The sequence below is a fragment of the Rhea pennata genome, chromosome Z (assembly GCF_028389875.1).
Source record: "Rhea pennata isolate bPtePen1 chromosome Z, bPtePen1.pri, whole genome shotgun sequence".
Classification (NCBI taxonomy): Eukaryota; Metazoa; Chordata; class Aves; order Rheiformes; family Rheidae; genus Rhea; species Rhea pennata.
In genome coordinates this window covers 23,985,110-24,004,483 of record NC_084702.1, presented here as the reverse complement: position 1 = coordinate 24,004,483, position 19,374 = coordinate 23,985,110, and the positions used below count along the sequence as shown (strand labels likewise).

The 19,374-nt window shown below is 39.0% G+C and overlaps 1 protein-coding gene across 1 annotated transcript in view; it reads left to right on the top strand.

Moving 5' to 3' along the window:
- Positions 1 to 19,374, top strand: part of TRPM3 (transient receptor potential cation channel subfamily M member 3) — a 266,636-nt gene that overhangs the window by 231,279 nt on the left and 15,983 nt on the right. Inside the window, exons 21-24 of the mRNA XM_062600481.1 lie at positions 3,074 to 3,214; positions 7,585 to 7,713; positions 9,810 to 10,061; positions 15,071 to 15,281. Of these exons, the coding sequence (XP_062456465.1) occupies positions 3,074 to 3,214; positions 7,585 to 7,713; positions 9,810 to 10,061; positions 15,071 to 15,281 (733 nt within the window). The remainder of the gene's footprint in view (positions 1 to 3,073; positions 3,215 to 7,584; positions 7,714 to 9,809; positions 10,062 to 15,070; positions 15,282 to 19,374) is intronic.

The following is a 19,374-nucleotide window of genomic DNA, read 5'->3' as shown; positions in this document are numbered from 1 at the left end:
CGCATGTTGTGCTGCTGTCAGGTTTACCTTGCATGACTCATAGTGAATCATGGACAGAATTGTGTATTAGAGATATATCACCTACACTCAGTGTCTTGAGTTATTCTTACTTTGTTGTTTCTCCTTTCAAATGCAAACACATTTATTCACATTCAGCATTGCAGCTATTCTGTTAATGCAAGGACTTATGTTAGTTATTTCCATATATTTTTAATGGGGAGGCTTTTCAGATGGTTAATACTGTGATATAATTAACATTTGGGGACATTAGGTCAAATCTAATCCCCAGCTATTGCAGAGCAATTCCCCATCTGTAGCCTGGGGGAAGGGAAAGGTTAGTATTGTATGTTACATAGTTAATTCAGAAATAATTATAACATGACAAATTACAGCACCATTTATCAACAAGAAAGCAATAACAAACAGGAAATCAGTATCCATGAGCTCATACATAAATCCAGGTACTGAAAGAGCATTATCCTAAAAACACTCCAACTCACTGATTTCAATAACAGCTGAGGGTCTCTCAGAAATGGGAAATTTATACAATTGTGAAGGATTTAAACTCTCATAAATAATCCCCTTCACTGAAGCACTGTGCTGCTCATATGTTAAAGCTGCCAGCATTCATTTTTACCTCTCCAGCAAAATTCTTGAGCACAAGAGGACAGCAGAGACAAAGCCTCATGAAAAGCTATGGAAAACTCTGTAGCACCAGATGGCAGCTTTCCCCTAAAATAATGTCAGGAGGTAGAGAGAAGCAAAGAAATGAGTAATTTCGTAAGCCAGAAATTTTTCAAAGCATTTAGATCATAATCCACTTTTCTCCCAAAGAGCCAGTCCTTGATCTGTATCTGGGAATGAGTTTGGTTTTGTAGTCCTCAAGTAACAATACGCAGGGTTTTGTGAAGGTTGCATAGTCTCTGTTACTACAATTATATTCAGTAGGTCTCATGTTCTTGCGGACTATCTGTTTATTTAATGAGAACCCTTCAACCATCTTCTCTGCTCAGCAGTGACTTCCTTTTTCTTCTTATGAAACTCTTACTAGACTTTAAGGGATTTTTTCTGAATAAGAATCAGAATGGGGGCAATCTTTTTTTTTTTAAGCATTGTTTTATATATGTATAGTAAAGAACTTAGAAATCTGAACAGCCATAAAAAGGTAAAGGAAATAGATAACTTCTTCAAAGTAGACTGCAGTTCTAAGAAGATATCAGCGAGTGCCATACTTGTGTCCTGAGTTTTTGCTCTACTTCAGTAAAAATGTGAAAGGCAGCATCTGTGCATAGTTAAATTCAAGAATATAAGAGACTATATGAAAAGAAATAATACCAGAGAAAAACATAAATTTGTAAATTAAATGCAAGAGAATATTAGACAGCAAGCATCTAGGATCACATATGTAAGTAGAGTTACAAATATCTGGACTGACTGAAAGAAGTGTGGTCATCAGTTTATTATTAAAATATAATATTTTACATGACCAAAGACTGTATGAATGGCTCCACCTGAGGCCAAGAAAAAGGAAGAAAAGAAAAGATTATGATTCTTACTTTTAAAAATGTGGGAATTGCTTGGCCTTTGTGGTCATAAATCATCTCCTTTTCCTGCAACACTAGAACCAGATCAAATATCTCACCTGAAGCTGATCAGTGAAGTGTGTGCAGAACATCCTGTTGAATCAGAGAACACAGAGGCAGATAAAAGAGGGGTCTTTGCACTGAAAGGCAGCATGTCTGGCAGCTCATTGTTCTCTGTAACAGTTGTCTCAGTGGCTTAGTTTTCCACGTTTTTAAATTGTGGTTGAGAACAATAGTATCTTCAGGGATGTTGAAAGTTTGCCTCAGTTAATATAAAAGTACTAAAGTGCTTTGATCTACTTGCAGAAAAACATTATAGAAACATTTCAATAAAAGCATCATGTTGCAGTCCCTGCATACCTAGATAGGGCAATTATATCTTGATTCTTGCAGTTGCTTTCACATGCAGGAGTACTACAATCTATATTTGCCACTACAAACTAAATAGAAAGAATTTGCTCAGGACACAGTAACGTAAAAGCCGTTATTCATCTACTGTTCACAAAAGAGTTTTTTTAAAGAGAATATTGATAAGATTCATTTGTATTCTAAATATAAAGGGACACCTTAATTTTAGTGAGTGTTTAGTCAGTCCTGCCACTTCTCACTGAGGCTGAGCGTGAAGTTAAGAGTAAACATAATATTATCTTCTTTTGCCTGTTAGCTGTACACATACTACTGAGAACTTCTAAAGCATGTGTTTGTCAAGCTCTGGGTAGATCTTCAGGAAGCGTCAATTGCAGTAGTAACAGAGAAATCAAGTCAGCCGCAGGCAATGCATGAGCACTCTGCAGCTTCGTTGTAGAAGAAGCTACAAGCACTGCAGAGGGAAGTTTGCGATCCAAGGCCTTAATCCTGCAGTGAACTGTATTGCTCCATCCTCTACATCCATGTGAAGTTCACTGTGGGATCATCGCCAAAGGTAGATCCAGTGATCAACGCAAAAACCATCACTAGCTTCATTGCTTCCAGTTCAGCAACCATCAACCCATCTTTCCCCCTGTTGTTCTCTTTCAGTGTCAACCTTACGATCTTTCCTTTCTAACACTATATTCAAAACTTCTCTGTTTTCTGTGTGTATGTTCGTTTTGTGTAAGCATACAAACCTCATATGCTTATACAAGTCAACTGCATACTTGTGCTGACTTGTAAAAGTACACAATAAGAAGCTACTGCTAGGAAAAAAATAGTATAGCAAAGCGGGGGAATGTTCTCTGCATCTTATTTTTCATCTACCAATCAAGGATTAGCTTGGTTTTGACAGTTCCTGATAAAGCATTGCTCTTTCAGTTTGCAAGGTATTAAACGGTAGCTTCTTACATAGAAGATAATCTGAGAACAAAACACTTTACACAGAGCTACAGTTATCTCTTTTTTCTAAAGATCAAGAAATCAGAGAATTTTTGAATGATTTCCTTCTGAAATTTCAAAAAATAACTTTATTCATATTTCACAATGAAAGAAACACAAAAAAATATTCTTTCCCGTAGGCAATGCTGGGACGAGGGAATGGAGAGTCATCAAGAAAGAAAGAGGAAGAGGAAGTTCAGAGCAGGCACAGACTGATCCCCGTTGGAAGAAAAATCTATGAGTTCTACAATGCTCCCATTGTTAAATTTTGGTTTTACACAGTAAGATATATTTCCTATTATGTTACTACTTATGGGAAGAAGTACTGGGATAAGATCAAGGCCATCATGTATATTTCTTTGAAAGTCTGCACAAGCATATACTGGAGCACTTCTCCATAAATATTTTCATAAACATCATTTGGGGTGTCAGTCAGCAAGACAGGACTTGCAGACCTGTCTAAGATTTTTAAATATTACTGCTTCATTCTGAAAATTAGTGGTTAAAATATGAACTGTGTATGTTTTTCTTCAACTACAGCAGTAAGTGCTAGTTTGCTGTCAGCAAGTGGGGTCAAACTGGACAATAACAGATAAAACTAAGAAGCAGATAAAGCACATTTTTGCTTGGAATATTTTTGCTTTGTTCTGTTCAGCTAATCTGCAGAGTGTCTCTCAGACAAAGTGTGTAACTAGTTAAAAAACAAAGATATGAGTAGCAGCCAACATGGATTTTTCAGGGACAAATTGTGTCAGGACAATCTAATTTCCTGTATTATAAAGAAGCAGGCCTTGCAGATGGGGCATAAAGCAGCTGATGTCTTATATTTTGACTTAGATAAGACCATGTCAAAAACTTTACTAGATATTTTCACTGATAAAATAAGAACTGCTATATTAAGTAGTTATTATGTAGATGCAAAACTTTTTGGCAATTAGTCCTCAAGAGCAGTTATTAATTATTCACTATCAAGCTGGAAACAAGGATTAGGAAGGGTTCCACTAGGGTCTCTCCTACATCAGGACTAGCTAGTATTTTCATTCACAACTTGGAGGATGGAATAGAGACTGGTTATTAAATTTGAAAATTACACTACAGTGTAGAAGGATGGGATGATAAATGTTAAATGAACACCAAAAGCAATATTTTCTATCTGTTTGGCACTAGTAAAATGTTGCTTGGAATATTATAGCCCATCTTCAACATCACGCAGAAAATGTCAACTGGTTTGAAAGACTCAAAAGAGAATAAGAAAAATGTTTCTGGAGGTCTATAAAGTGTTACTTACAGGGAAATATTTAAGGATGTAAGGTTATTTTCTCTGGGAAAATGAACTCTAAAGAAAGGATTTAATTGTCTTCAAATATGCATATGTAGCTGCAAAGAGGAACAAAATGGAATATTCACCACATCCTTGAGGAGCAAGACAAAAAGAAATGAATTAAATTGCAACAAAGTGCAATTTATCCCTAGGTGGGATGCTAGGAAACTGTTGCTAACAGGTAACTCTGAGAAATACTGCCATAAATTGTGTAAGGAGATGGTAGATTTTTCCATTATTAGTGATTTCTAAATCTGTCTTACCAAAATATGTATCCAGTATAGCACAGTATAACTGACCCTGCTTTGGCACTGTTGAATTGGCCGGATGATTTCTTCTCATCCTTCGAAGCTTTATTTTCTATCTTTCTGTTGAATGCAAAGCAGTCAGCTTCAGTAATTGCAAAGAATGTACTTTTCTCCCTCCTTCTGTAGAAGACTTCTTAATGAAGAAAAATACATTTCTGAGATATGGACAATACATCTACAGACAGCAGGAACAATGCACATCAACAGAGACTGAATTGTGGTGGACAGCTTATGCTAGCAAATAGCTCCAGTTTGGCAACTTGGAATTACTACGTGCTGAACTGTAGCCAATACCTGTTAATCAGGCTGATGAGTCTAGAAACTGCTCATCAGCAGTCTAGTATCATTATCAATTGCAAAATGTATTATACATAACCAGAAGATTCTTTCCATTATAAGCAGAAAGACGTATCCTGGCTCTCCCTGTTAGTTCAATTCTGAAATGGGAGAAAGAGATCAATACTGCATTTCCATTTAGACCTGTTTCTACAGTTTTATGTCCTAAGGCAGGTCTCAGTCAAGGTCACTTATTAAATCTGGATCTTGGCTACACTGAGTTTCAAGAGCAAATTAAGGTGGATCCTGCCTGCAGTGATTGGCCAGTTGGATATATTGAGGAACTTCTAGAGAAAAAAGCAAAAGTATCTTTTAGACGGGGGTTAAAAATGCACAGCCGATCTCATTTTTCAAAAGATGGGGGCACTAATCGTAGCTGTCAAAAGAAATACCCCAAATTTTACACTCCACAGTCTGCAACACATGAAATGTGTCCATGGCTACTGTACATCAGTTAAAACCATTTGATTATTCTATATCCTCTTATCTGCTATTCAGTATCTATATCAACCCACACTCTTAGAATACAGAAGAGTGGACAAGTGCAGGGATGTTTGAGTAAGTAATATTCTGGCTCAGCAGAGGTGTCTAACAGTCTTTTCTCAACAACAAATCTTTCACCTCTCACTCTGGACATCCGTTAGTTTCAAAAACTACTTTGTCTTGTTTTGTGGCTGTTGTATAGAAATCCGTGACTCAAAGATCTCATCTCACAAACTGCCAGTGAAGAGGGTGGCCTCTTTTGAACTACTAGCTTTTGGCTGAAGTGCTAGCCTCAGTGCAAGATGTAAGATGTAAGAAGCCACATCTCTACTTTCTCCTCTGGGGAAGACCTTTGGAGGAAATTGGAGCCTGTTAAGAACCATCTTCTAAGCATCACAGTGGCTTTGCCACTTATACACTTATACACTTAAACACTTATACTATACAAATACGTGCAGAGTGGGAGAGCAGTCACAGAGAGGGCAGGGAGTAACCCAGCCTAGCAGGCCTTCCTGTGCTTGGCTTCTTCAGGTGGTGCCTTCAAGCATGGGAAGAGCAGCCCTTAGCTCTCTGCCAAGCCATGGAAACACACGAAAGAAGAGTGTTCAGCTACTTGAGTAGTAGCACTTTTGGAGACACCTGGGTACCATCATTGGCAACTGCACTGAGGTTTGACAGTGGTGTGGGAGGGCAGAGTTATAGGTTGCAGGAGGGAAAGAGAGGGTGTCACTAGCAGCCTGATGGGCTTGTCTCTTGGATGAAAGGGACACAGCTTCAGCATCACATGATTCTTAAATCAAGATGTAATCTCTTTTTGCCAGGTGAAAATTTTCAGTAATTTTCAGTAATCTGGCTGACAAAATCTCAGAAGAAAATCAAGAAAAAATAAAGGCTCTTAATTACACTCTGAGTCTTATGTTTTCTACTACTTTAATGTCCCTATTCTTTTGCCACACTAACCATAGAAGTTCATTAAAGGTTTATGACTCAAAATAAATCAGTAAGATTTGCTATTAATTACTTCTTAATGAGATCTAATAAACACATACTAAGAGGAACACTAGCTGACACCGTCACTTGGCTTTTTGCAGTGTGGTAGAAAGTGCTCCTTCACAGGGAGGTATGTATCCAGGGTTTCAGCTAACTCATGTGATGCCCTGGATGCTGATGTAAGTAGTATTGCTCCCTATTTCCTTCAGGCATGTTCAGGGAAGACCAAGATAGCTCTAGACTTGGGCATTGCAATCTGTCATCATGCACAAACCGAAAGACAAGTGAGGTCATTTCCTCCTCTGTTGTAAGTAGATGGCAAGCAGTGAGTGATTCGACTGGGTTTCTTACCTGTGCTGATAGTATTGGTATGAGTATCCTTCAAATCAGAAGCTGAAAGGAAAGCCAGAATTCTGTGGCTTTTACACAGTGCAAAAATATTTTTCTAGCAACAAGACTATAAATCCTGTTTGGTGAGGTGTTGAACAGTGGAAAAATCCCAGACAAAATTCCCAAGATACTCTCTACACTTGCAACATCTTGAGTCTGATACAGAGTAAACAAACAAATATATTAGAGAAGGAGAAGCAAAATGGTTGTACTTTAAAATATGCAAAAAAAGAAGACAAGAATATATGGCTACTTGCAGCAGTAAGATCAATAGGAGTAGCAGTGTTTAGGGAAGCAGTCATGATATATGTTAAGTCAATACTACGCTGGGTAGGGAGATCAATATCAACATCTAGAGCTTTTTAGGCTTCAGATAAGGACTGTGCAAAAAAGGCATGGAAAGTCAGAGTGAGCTCAAGTTAGACGCACAATGATGAAAAGCAAGGAGGGGGTGTGTTAGAGGAGTGAAGAGTGTTAGAACTGGGCTAGGAAGAAATACACACATAGGTGGCCTAACTAGTCAATGTATGCTAGTTCACATCCGGGTATCAGAGTTCCCACCACTGTAAGGTGATCCAGGGGGGTTGTGTTAATACAGATTTGTTGGGGAGGCAGATATAGGTGGGGGAGAGGAGATTAAAGCATTTGTTTTGCAGACTCCACCCTGCATGTGATTTAACATGAGCTTTTTCAGAGAACCCAGAGCACTGTCTGATTGTTTGTCTGTCTGTTTACTGGAATTAAGAATATCAAACCACGCCTGAGAAGCTGCCTGAGCTGCATAAATATAGTGACTATGGATATTCTTTTTGTTTCCTTACAGCTGGCATATATAGGGTACTTGATGCTGTTCAATTATATAGTGTTAGTGAAGATGGATCGCTGGCCATCTACACAGGAATGGATTGTCATCTCATACATTTTCACACTGGGAATAGAGAAGATGAGAGAGGTAAAATCGGCCCAACCAGGGGGACAAAGTGAAAAAGGAAATAAATGTTTTTTTTCATTTTGATACCTAGTTTTATTATTTTTCTTCAGGTATTTTTTGATGGATGGGCTTGTCATAAAATTGCTTTTTTTGCAAGAAAGCAGATGGGTTGTTAAAAACACAGAGTTAAAGATTCAATCTTCCTCCATTTTAAAACCAAGAACCTCTCTCTTTCCTCCTCTGCATAAAAAACTCTCTTCACTGGAATTCTGCTGCTCAGATTTCCACATGATGCGAGTTTAATAGCATTCATAAGGATATGGTGGTCTTCTGACATTCCTTAAGGCTTTGCCATCTTCCTTGACATGTGGCCAGGGAACTGAAGTACATTTTTGGGAGAGGGAAAGGGTATATGGAGATGGAGATGAGATGCCAGCCAAAAATGCTATATTTAACTCCTCCTCCCCCAAATAGAGTTCCTTCAAAATTTACAGCTCTTCTGTCCGTCCCAAATATGCTGAACAGAGCTTTAGTAAATACAGGCCTAAGTGGGGGGGATTTAGATCCACATTGAGTATTGCTACACTTTTTTAATAGGTCCCCTCCCCCTACACACACCTTTTTATCTTGAAGCTTCTTGCTAATTATGTCAAGCAGTCGCAGGCATCTCCTTAAAGACGCTGAGGCGCGTGGAGCACAAAGAGGCGGTCTGAGGCGGCGCTGGGTCTGCGCGCGGCGTGGAGCTGCTCTGCCACCCCTGCCTCTCCGCGCCCCCGGCTGCGCCCCTCCGCTTGGCCAAATACGCGCTTATTCTGCAATGACACCAGAGGCCAAATTCAGCCCCGGTGTGAGCTGACCTCAGCTGGGACGGCACGTTTGTACCCCTGGGCTGCATCTGTTGCGTCTGTGTATGTATTCTCTGCGGCAAATGTGCTTTTAAGTGCTTTTGAGGGCAAGCCCTCAAAAAAGGGAAAAATGATCTTGAAACAGCCGATTAGGCTTCAGAGACGGGTGTCAAACTCTACATCATGCATAAAAGGAGCAGAGGTACTGAGAGAGAGAAAGACGCTAATTGCGAGGCCCGTTTCACTAGCCGAAAGGAAAAGGGAAACAGGGGTGGGAGCCACACGAGGGCTCTGCAGCCCCGGCGGAGGCAAAGCGCCGCTGGCTCCATAGGTGGGAGACTGCTGGCAGCAGTCGCGTGTGCCACTTTCGTCTAATCGCTCATCCCAAATTTTCCTGACCACAAAAGTTTATCAAAAACATTTGTGGGGATGCATTTCTAAGCAGGTGTTGGAGGTGGTCGTAGAAGATGAGCCTAAAATGCATTCCAAGAATGAACTATAGGAAAATTGTAAGAATTGCGCTTGTCTTTTTAAGGAACTGTATGAGTCTGCTCAAAAGCTCTCAAGCTAAATATAGAAAACTAAAAACAAATAGCTTGTTAACTAACTAAAAGCTAGGAATTATTCATAGAAATCACTTGAGGAATAGTTTCAACAGTAATTCAGGAAAACAATCAGCTCTCCCAAAAGATCTTGCAAATAGAATAATGATAAATTCATAAGGTAAGATTAATTATTTTTATGAATCGTCTTCCCAGTTGTGGAAATAAATTTCCAAAAGCAGGTCCAAGTAGTAGCTGGTCTTTTCTGGATTAAACTCTAAATCAAGGTCTTTATCGTCATTAAATATTTCTTGGCACTTTGATACGCATTTTAAAACACTTCATAGCTTATTTAAATGTGAAATGAAGCTTATTTAAATGTGATTAAATATCTTTCTGTCTTTATCCTTCTATTCCAAAATTCTGAGCAGAGTCAGACAATTTGGAAAACAAAAAGAAATTACTGCATTTCTTCTAATTTCACAAAGATTTCAGAGTGAGCGAGAGAGTTTTTCTTTTTTAAAAAAATCTTTCACATAGATACAGAATAAGATGGCTGAACTGGAAGATTTCTCAAAAAAATCAAAAAGTGCCTAAGGTATTTATATGACAGGAATCTATCAGCTTTTCTTTTGTCCTGTATGGTACATATCTGTTTCCTATGGATTTATTTCAAGCTTCAAATTAAGACAGCTCAGCTCTTTTTCTCTCCATGTCCTATGCTCTTCAGATATTGATGTCGGAACCTGGGAAACTGTTGCAGAAAGTAAAAGTTTGGCTCCAGGAGTACTGGAATGTCACGGATCTCATAGCAATTCTCCTGTTCTCCGTGGGGATGGTGCTCCGTCTGCAAGATCTGCCTCTCCGGAGCGATGGCCGAGTGATATACTGTGTTAACATCATTTACTGGTATATACGGTTGTTAGACATCTTCGGAGTAAACAAGTATTTGGGACCATATGTTATGATGATTGGGAAAATGGTAAGAGAAGCTAGTGTGTTCCTTCTATCTTTTGTCAAAATATTCTTGACTTCATATCTTTGGTTTGGCTAATGAAATCACCGCAGATTTGTTCATATTTCTTACAGATTAGCATTTTCATGTAATCTAGAAATCAGTGCCTTGCTGAATCAAATCCTCTACGTAGTCTCCCAGTGATGGGGATTAGAACATCCCTTTCATGTTACACTTCTTGTCTTCCTCCAAGATCTCCCTTTAACAGCAAAATTGTCCTACACCTCTGGGTCTTATTTGCAGTAAACTCAGAGAGTGATAATTCTGGACTAGTTGCAAAGCAGCAGGTCTGATTACATAACAAAAACTGTTCAGTACCTTGAGACCCTCAAATAAAACGTGCTGTAATAGGGATGGCATGTTCCAAACCACAACAGTCATGATTTAGACCGTGACTTTTCTATATTTTGCCTAACGGACACATGTTCTTTCGATGCCTTTGTCCAATCATGTCCTTGTGAGGTTGGAAACCCATCTGCATGTGTGCAGCCTCTGTCCCTCGGTCACATTACATGTACATAACATGTCAGGGGTGTAAACAGCTTACATAGGAGCAAACACATACAAAAAGGACTGGGAGGTATTTGCTTCCAGATGTACAGTTTTGAGCTTCTTAGCTTTTTCTCTTTACAGTTCAAGAGAAGTGTTGTATTAAGGCACCATTTTGCTTGTAGGAGGTAAATAAAATGAGTTTACAGAAATGCATGCATGTGTCCCTGGTATTTGAGTACCAGCTAGTCTCTTACCTGCACGTGTACTTAATTCACATATTCATGTTGTATATACAGCTATCCAAATACTTTCCAAATACAAATACTACTGTTGTCTGATTTACATGTGGACAATAGTCAGTCCAAATAGCTTCTGCACTGTAGTTTGGCTTGTCATGGTCCAGAAGGTAGAATTCCAGTCACTCTTCTTCCTTGTAGTTACAGGAAAAGAGAATATATGTGAACTAGGCTCCCTCACAGATCTTTTGTTAGCCACAATAAGCCCAGTGATTCTAAGAAGGTAATGTCAAATCTATAAAACTGAAATGCAAAATCCACGTCCCCCGCTACCCACCACTGCGACTTCCCCCTTCACCATGCAAGGTTTCAACTGCAAGGTCTTGGCTGAGAATGACAAAGAAGGAACAGTTTACCTAAAACAGAAAGAGATAGAGGGAAAGCATAAAAGAAAGGGGTTGTTAGGTGTGTGTTTCCTGCAAACAGGATTTTGAGGTCTTCCTTCAAAGAAACCAGCAAGATGCTGATGCGAGAGATTTTTGCACAGTTCCAGAGTACGGCACAGAAAACACTCAGCAATTCTTACTGTAGGTTACTGTAAAAGGACAACAAGACGAGAAGAAGGACCAAAGACCAAAGAGACACCACTGCATTACCTATTCCTTCGCTGTCCCACCTGGGCCGTGTCTCTCTGTCAGGGCAGCTGGGCTGCCACTCAGGCTCATGCAGTCCATCATCTAGACAGCTTTTTAAAAAACACCTACCTTCATATTCTGCTATGTTTTTGATATACGCGGTGGACAAAAAGCTGTGATGCCAACAATGGCAGTCTGAAAACCAACAATATACAAATAATTATGAAATAATGAAAACCAATAATAAACAAATTGGACATGAATTAACAACACTCTAGTTAGTGTTATGGAGGACTGATAGGAGCCCAGCTTCAGGAGCAGTATAAACTGTCATATATTTTTCTCCGGTGGTCAACTCAGAAAGGAAATGGTTGAAAGCAGCAAGTAATATAATTTCCATCACTTTGGCATCCTCACATGTTTACAATGAATTAAGCCTCTCTCCATTTCTGTATTCTGTGCAAAACAAATGCAGGAAAATCACTAGTCTCTGTGGGCTTGGCACCCACTCAGAGGGGCTGCATTTAGCTGTCAGAGTGCTCTGAAGGTGTGGGCATCTGTTAAAGAAGGGAAGTTGTTTTATTTTATGCCTTCCTGTTATTTGATTTTCGTACCTCACCCAACTTTCCATGCACTCAGCAACTCTGACACATCCATTTTGCCCACACATGGAATGCCCAGCGGGTGTGAGTTACATAAATTTGCCTCTCACATCTGTTTTCTGGCCAGCTTATCCTCGTGTGTAGTGGCCACCCCATTTATATAGGTGCACGATCATGCTCAGCCTTCCCTGGGAGCTGCAGCTGCTTGCTCCAGGCTGCAATGGGCTCCCCTGTGTATTTTTGTTAGAATCACATTCTCCTTTGAGAATCTCATCCTTGAGATCTCTCCTTTTGACTGCACATATTTCTAAGCCCATCATAGCTCCTGGGTTCTTCAGCAAGCCATATTTAATGCAGCCCATACCATCAGCTTTTATACAGAGCTCACCTGCATCTATGTTGCACCTAACAAAATTGATGTAATAAGTTTGGGCCCTGTGATCAAATATTCCTGTGAAATTAAAGGAGGGGCGGAAATGGGCTCGTGAGGTTTAAAGCCAATGGGCTGAAGTAAAGGTGAAGAAATGAGGAGTAAGAAGCAGAGTGGCTAATTTTCTGTTTTTAGCTGTTATTCAGTACCACACTGTGCTTGTCATAATGTGCTTTCTCGGTAGGATTACACCCTTTCCAATTGGGAATGGAATGAAATCTCTGTGGCACATCAAGAGGGTCAGAAGTGTATCAGTCCCCCTCCTATGCAGGAATGACTACATTTTCTTAGTTTCCCTGCAATCCAAAATGAGTAATGGAGCTGACTAGTTTATAAAACTACACTAACACATCCCTGCTCTCTCCCTTTTTCACATCAGCAACTGAAGAATTCCTTGGAATGACTGAAATGGTTATAACTTTGTTAAAATAGAGATTGTAATTTGGCTCTGAAGGCAAAAGGACCTGATACACTGCCCATTAAAGTCAGTGGAGAGGCACTCTCCTCTTTCATTTGATTTCATCCAAGCTACTAAGGGTAGCAAACTGAAGGAGTTGAAAAGTTAATACACCTTTGGATAGAGGACAACACTGAAATTTTTATTTCTTCCAATGTGAATTCAAACCTATGTGATTCCTGATTTAAAATACTGGAAGCTTTTAAGAAAATATGTTAAATTATCATGAAATGCTCATTATTTTTATTTGCTTGCATGAAATGTATTTATATAATATTATATTACATTATAATATATTATATGTTTCTATCGGAAATCAAAGTTTTATCAGCGGAGGAAAGATTAGATGGGTTTCATCTGTAAGTTTCTTCTCTAAAAGCAGGAAGAACTAGAGTGCAGTTATTCCCTGTTTCAGGATGCTCTCTGAGACATAATGATCTGGATTTCCTCTTCAGCCAGGTTACCTCAAGAGACTGATGCCTTCAATAACATAGGAATGTTCATGAATTACTTGTCCGTTTAAATGCTTTATGACATATATTTTCCTCTCCCACTTTCCCATTTTTTTTTCTTTCCTGCATTTTTGATGTACCTAAGATTTTCATATTCCCCTGCTTTTTTCACCTATTCCCAGTCCCTTTTTTCCAGCTCCTCAGGACTCTCCCAGCAAGGCCCTGCCCTGTAGGTCTCTTTCTCATACAGACTCTATCCTAGTAAGCATGAGAATATTCTTTTCTGTTTGCTCTTCCATGTCCCTGTCTTTTCTCCAGCAAATAGCATGTCAGTGTTATTTTGACCTCATGTCTCTCTTCTTGTGCTTTGAAGCTGAAGAACCCCAGGAGCAATGACAGGTGCACCTGCTGCTAGTGGGTCACGAGCAGCCCTGCTCCTGAGGCATGTAGCCTGCAGACCTATGCGGTCAGTGGTTCGGGGGCACATGGGCCATACGTGTGCCCAGCCTGGCCCTGGACTGAATGTGGCTGAGCCAGAAAATGCAGAGAAAAGGAATCTGTGAAGATTAAAATTCAAAAAATTTTAGAGATTGGGCTGAGTATTGGCCAGAGACGTAAGCTACTTCTCTAGCTGAGTGAAAGTATAACTAAAGGCCTTAATAAATAAAACATTTAATGGGATCTTACCTGAAACCTTATAGGACTATCACATTTTTCACAATAATTTTGGATTATAAAGCATCTGTGCTAGATCTGTTTGATGTCCAAGGTTTCTCCTTTGCCCTGCTCTCTTGAGGGTCTCACTCACACTGCTAGCCCAGCTCCTGTACTTATCTTCAGCCTCTGTTCAGTACCTCCTAGGACTGCTGTCCCACTTTTTCCAGGAACAGTTTGAATGGGCAGACATCGTTTGCAGGCACTAATTAAAGTTGTGCTTATGCTAATGAGCCATTCAACAATGGAGAATAGGGCTCAGAGCCTGCATTATCTGCATTTTACTTTTAAATATGGCCTTTATCAAACTCCCGCACCAGGCTGATTTCTAGTCCAGCCAGTATCACAGCTTTTCTTTCTCACTGGTTACCACTGTGGTGTCCTTTATGTTGCAGTAACAGGCTGTTCTGCCACACGTTATTCCTTATGTTAGATGCAGCTTCCTTCCTTTGCTCCAAGACAATGAGTACTACCGAATAAAATAATCCATGTCAGCTCTTTTGTTTTGGTACAGTTGCCACTAGGTGCCTAAAAACAATACATCATCTTATGACCTTTGCCCAGACTGGACTGCTGATGCCAGTGAACCTCTATTACTGTTCAAGCAACTGATGTGACCAGATGGTAGTCTGTATTTTCAAGTCTATTCATACCATGGAAAATTGCTCTTAAAAACAAGAGTGAGGAAAACCAAGGACACAATAATATCACTTCCCTTCTTTGAAAATGAAATTTGTTATGTGTAAAGTTGAGGATGTATTTTCAGAAGTTGTTTTTGAAAACTCTGCACTGTAGTATAGAAACTATACTGTAAGGTTTCATGTAAGAATGAAACCTGTAAGGTTTCATGTAAGATCCCATTCTTTGCAGTATAGAATGATATAAATATAGACAAATAAATTTCTCTAATTCTTGTCCCTTCTGTGTCTTTCTCTCCTTCTCTTTTCCTGACTTTCAGATGATAGACATGATGTATTTTGTCATCATCATGTTGGTGGTTCTGATGAGCTTTGGTGTTGCAAGACAGGCTATTCTCTTCCCCAATGAGGAGCCTTCGTGGAAGCTGGCAAAAAACATTTTTTACATGCCTTATTGGATGATCTATGGGGAAGTGTTTGCAGACCAGATAGACCGTAAGCAAGTTTATGATTTTCATACTCCGAAGTCAGGTACCCAACTTTGATCAGATGGTGTCTTCCTAGATCATGTGCGTGTTCTCAATAAATGGCTCAGGATAGAGGACTCCTCCATCACAGAGAATGGTCACAAAAATATTTCTACTGCTAATACTGGGATACTGATTTTAGGAGGTGTTTCTGGAATCATTTTCCAATTATTGAATCAGAAATCTGTAATGCTAAATTTACTCTGCATATAAATAACTATCTAAATAGTTCCCAGTTGGGTGATGGAGATACCCCCCCCAGGTATCCATGATGAGTTCTTTGGTATATCTGGGACACAAAAAGTCATTTCTTTTCATTCACCCATTGGTTTGATTTTAGACCTAAGTGCTTTTGCTCTAACTTCCTACTGAGTGTTGAGTATAATAGCATTGGGTTATGCCTTCAGCAGCTCCACTTCATAACGATCTAATCCATTGTGTTTTCTTTTTCCCATAACTTGCTCACTGCCACCATCCTTATGCTAAACCATGTGATGCAATTCTTTGGGGACAGTAGATCCATTATTAGAAATTTGCTTTATTTATTTATTGGAAGGCAAGAGTATGCTCACATCAGTGCAAACAGAATGAAAGCCAGGATTTCATATACTATTTCCTCAGGATTCATTTGGCTAGTGGTCAGGAAAATGCCAGTTTTTCTATTTAAATTAAACTTCCTGGTGCAACCTGATGCATTATGCCAAAGAAGCTAGGTGGTCATGCAAAATGATGCGGTAAAATGTGCATTGGTCTTGGCAGCATTTACAAGTGAGTATCTCTTCCAGTGGTAGGTAGAATCTGCTAAAATTAAACTTAAGGTATTCCTTTTTATCCTATGTATATTCTAGGAGAGGACAGTGCTTTCATTATTTGTCTTCTGATTGTTCAGCCCTGAAAAAGTGAACGGAAAGAAAGGATTAGTTAGAATTCATTAGCTCCAGAGAATAATACATGTGTCTGTATCACCATGAAACCACACACGCACGCACACACACACACACACACACACACGTGCTTAAGGAGTTTCAGATGGACAGGCATTTCAGCAATGTCATTTGCATTTCTTCTTCCTGGGTGAGCCCAGGATCAGTACTGAGGATGCAAGTAAAATCACTTTTTCATTATTATCTCCCCACTTTGTTCTCAGAGGCAGCATGGCATGCAAGGAAGTAAGCAGTTACCTAAAAGTATAAAGCTTCTCCTTGAGTTTAGCTTTTCACCTGATCCCATCTTGTTTTCTTTTACTTTTATTTTATTTTTAAAAATGCATTTCGTTCTAAAGTCATAAGAATTTTTTTGAGGGGGAGGGTTTAAAAATTCATCTTGTTCCAAAGGCATGATAGAGGGATAAAAGTTTATCCCTTTAAAATATGACTCCCTTCCACAAGCAGAATTCTGTCTGTCCCTCTACAAGTGGCCATTTATTGATGTTGTACTAGATAACTACCATAGTGCAACAAATGTGGCAATTGGCTGAATAAGAAGTTCTTGGTATATTTAATAAAGTGCTGATTGTAGTTTAGAACCCTGAAACCTCAGAAATAAAAGTGTTTTTGAATGGAGCATGACCTTTTAAGTTAATCAAGAGGGTGGCAGGCTCCATACCTTGCATAAGGATTTAGGGGTAGTCTTGTGTGCTACTCAGATGCCCAAAGTTTAAGCCTGCAAAAAGATGCAAGGTAATTACGCCAAGGCTTAGGGAAAGCAAAATTCCTGACAGTTTCAACCAAAGCTATAATTGTGGACATATTCTTCTGTCTGAGCCAAGGAAACCAGGAGTTGCTGCAAAAGCAGTGATGCCAAAATGAAAAGCAACACCTAGTTCCTCCTTTCTGAGAGACAGATGATGCAGGGAATTAGAATCTGCCACTCTTTCAGCACAAATTAATGCAATATGTCGTGTCTGTCTGAGACTTGGTTGTCTCAAAAATGTTACCTCTGGAATAGACTGTGAGCATGAGGAAAAAAATGGTTGGTAATGTTGCTATACAATCAAAATGATCTGATTGGCACCCAAAAGTTTTTGTTAAGATACTTACCTTTTTTTCACTATTTGGAAATTTACTGCGATATATTTTATAAGTTGTTCTAAGCTAAATCAGCCACTGTAGTCTACTTGGAGTGCTATAGAGTGTTTGTACTTTCTCAAATATCATAAACCTACTAAAATTGTTATGCTAAGACTATTCTGCAATTGAACTTCATAGCTTCGAAACGGGTTTGGGGTTTTTTGTTTGTTTGTTTGTTTGTCTAGCAAACCAAATGGGTTTCTGTGTGGTTTTCTTTAGAGCATTGGTGTTTCATATTTCTATATTATTTGCAAGTTCAGGATTCAGCAAAAGCGCTGATCTTAGAAATGTACATAACTTTGAGCTATTCTGCTGCAGATTATCCTAGTATGTTTGAGAAATGTACAAATAGTGTATGTTACTCTAAAATTTCTGACTTATTTTTCTTTTCTTTTCTTTCACTTTCTGTTGATTTGTGAAGCATGCCATTAAGGCTGACCAGATACAATGTCTGGATTCATCTCATCAGCTGGCAGCCTGTCCATCCAGTGGGTCTACTCTGATTTTTATCTTGACGCACGGCACTGTTAAAACACTAGCTAAATGTCTTGCTCCACAATAATGCATGTCTTATACACTTCTACTTTTTACTCATCATGGCTGTATTCATTACATATTAAAAATACATACTTTAATTGGAGTGTGCATTAATGTACTGTTGGCATGTGATCTCACCTGCAGCTCAAAAGTGGGGGCAGAATTATATCTTCAGTTCTGGGAGTTTGAACACATTATTCAGTGGTACAATTTATTATCAGTGCTGAATATAAATACTATATTCCTACAAATTTTTGACTATCAATCAATTGCAAAGGAAAAAAATCTTCTAGAACTGTGTTCAACTTTTCACGCAAATTGCACAAACAAGGCAAAACCAATTCCAAATTTGAAACAGAGAGGGTAGTTCCTCTCAGGCCAACAGTTCATCATAGTCTTGTTATCTGGAGGGGAAGAGGGGGTCCAGGCTGGGGAACTCATGACGGTGTGTGGAGTTGTCTCCCTTTAAGGCTGCCTTTTCTAATCCAGCTCAGCCTTATGCTGACTGATGGGATCTGTGGGGCAACAGCCAGCCAGTGAAGTTGCTTTTGTGAATTTCCTACTGGAAAGGCATTCACTGACATAAATTCTCTCCCTCAGTTTGCCTCACTTATTTTGGCAGTGTTGCTGAAAACTTTAGAAAAAGAAATTAAGGGTGGGGTAGTCACATGCAAAACGTTTTTTTGTTTGGTTTTTTTTTTTTCCACCTTACCAACCTATCTACCTCTCCAGAACAGTACTGGGAAAAGAGGTATGTAAGAAATACCAAAGGGGGAAGGATTATTCCATAGAGTAAGTTTGCTAGGCATAAAAGTGTAGACAGATGATGTAAATGGCATCTTGAGAAATGGCTGTCACCTTTAGAAAATCAGCATTAGACTTCACATTTTCCTATATTTAGAATGTGAAGCAACTGAGAGTGGTGTTAGCCAACATGGGTTTGTTTTTTGGATTTTTTTTTTTTTTTTTTTTTTTTTTTTTGGATTGTTTTTCAGATTTGCCTGGTGTCTTACATGTCAGATTTGCATCTGGATTTTCTTTCCAGCTGACAGTATTTCAAATGCCATCTGGAATCTGAGGATCAGTCTGAGTTGTGTTTGTTCCCTGTGCCTGTTCCCTTATTGGAAAGTCCTATATCGTTTAAGAGATACGGATGGGGGCTCCTTCTCTTTCACTTATGCTGGAGCAATGCCCAGTAACCAGAACGCTGTTGTTCCAGTAGAAGAGGAAAGATAAATTAGTATGTACAGGTTTTAACTATGTAATGAATTTAAAAGAAAAGTATAATTAATATGAAGGACATATTTAATTAAATTCTTTAAGTTTGTTGGTTTCTTAGAATTTATTTAAATTCTCTACAATTTTTTATGGCTTGCTAGTGTAAAAGAAAGTTTTACACTAAATTCTATACAGTAAATATTTCATTATTTTCGTGTCTCTGTCGGACTTTTCTATAAGTGACATCATCTGCATGGATCATTCTGTAATTAG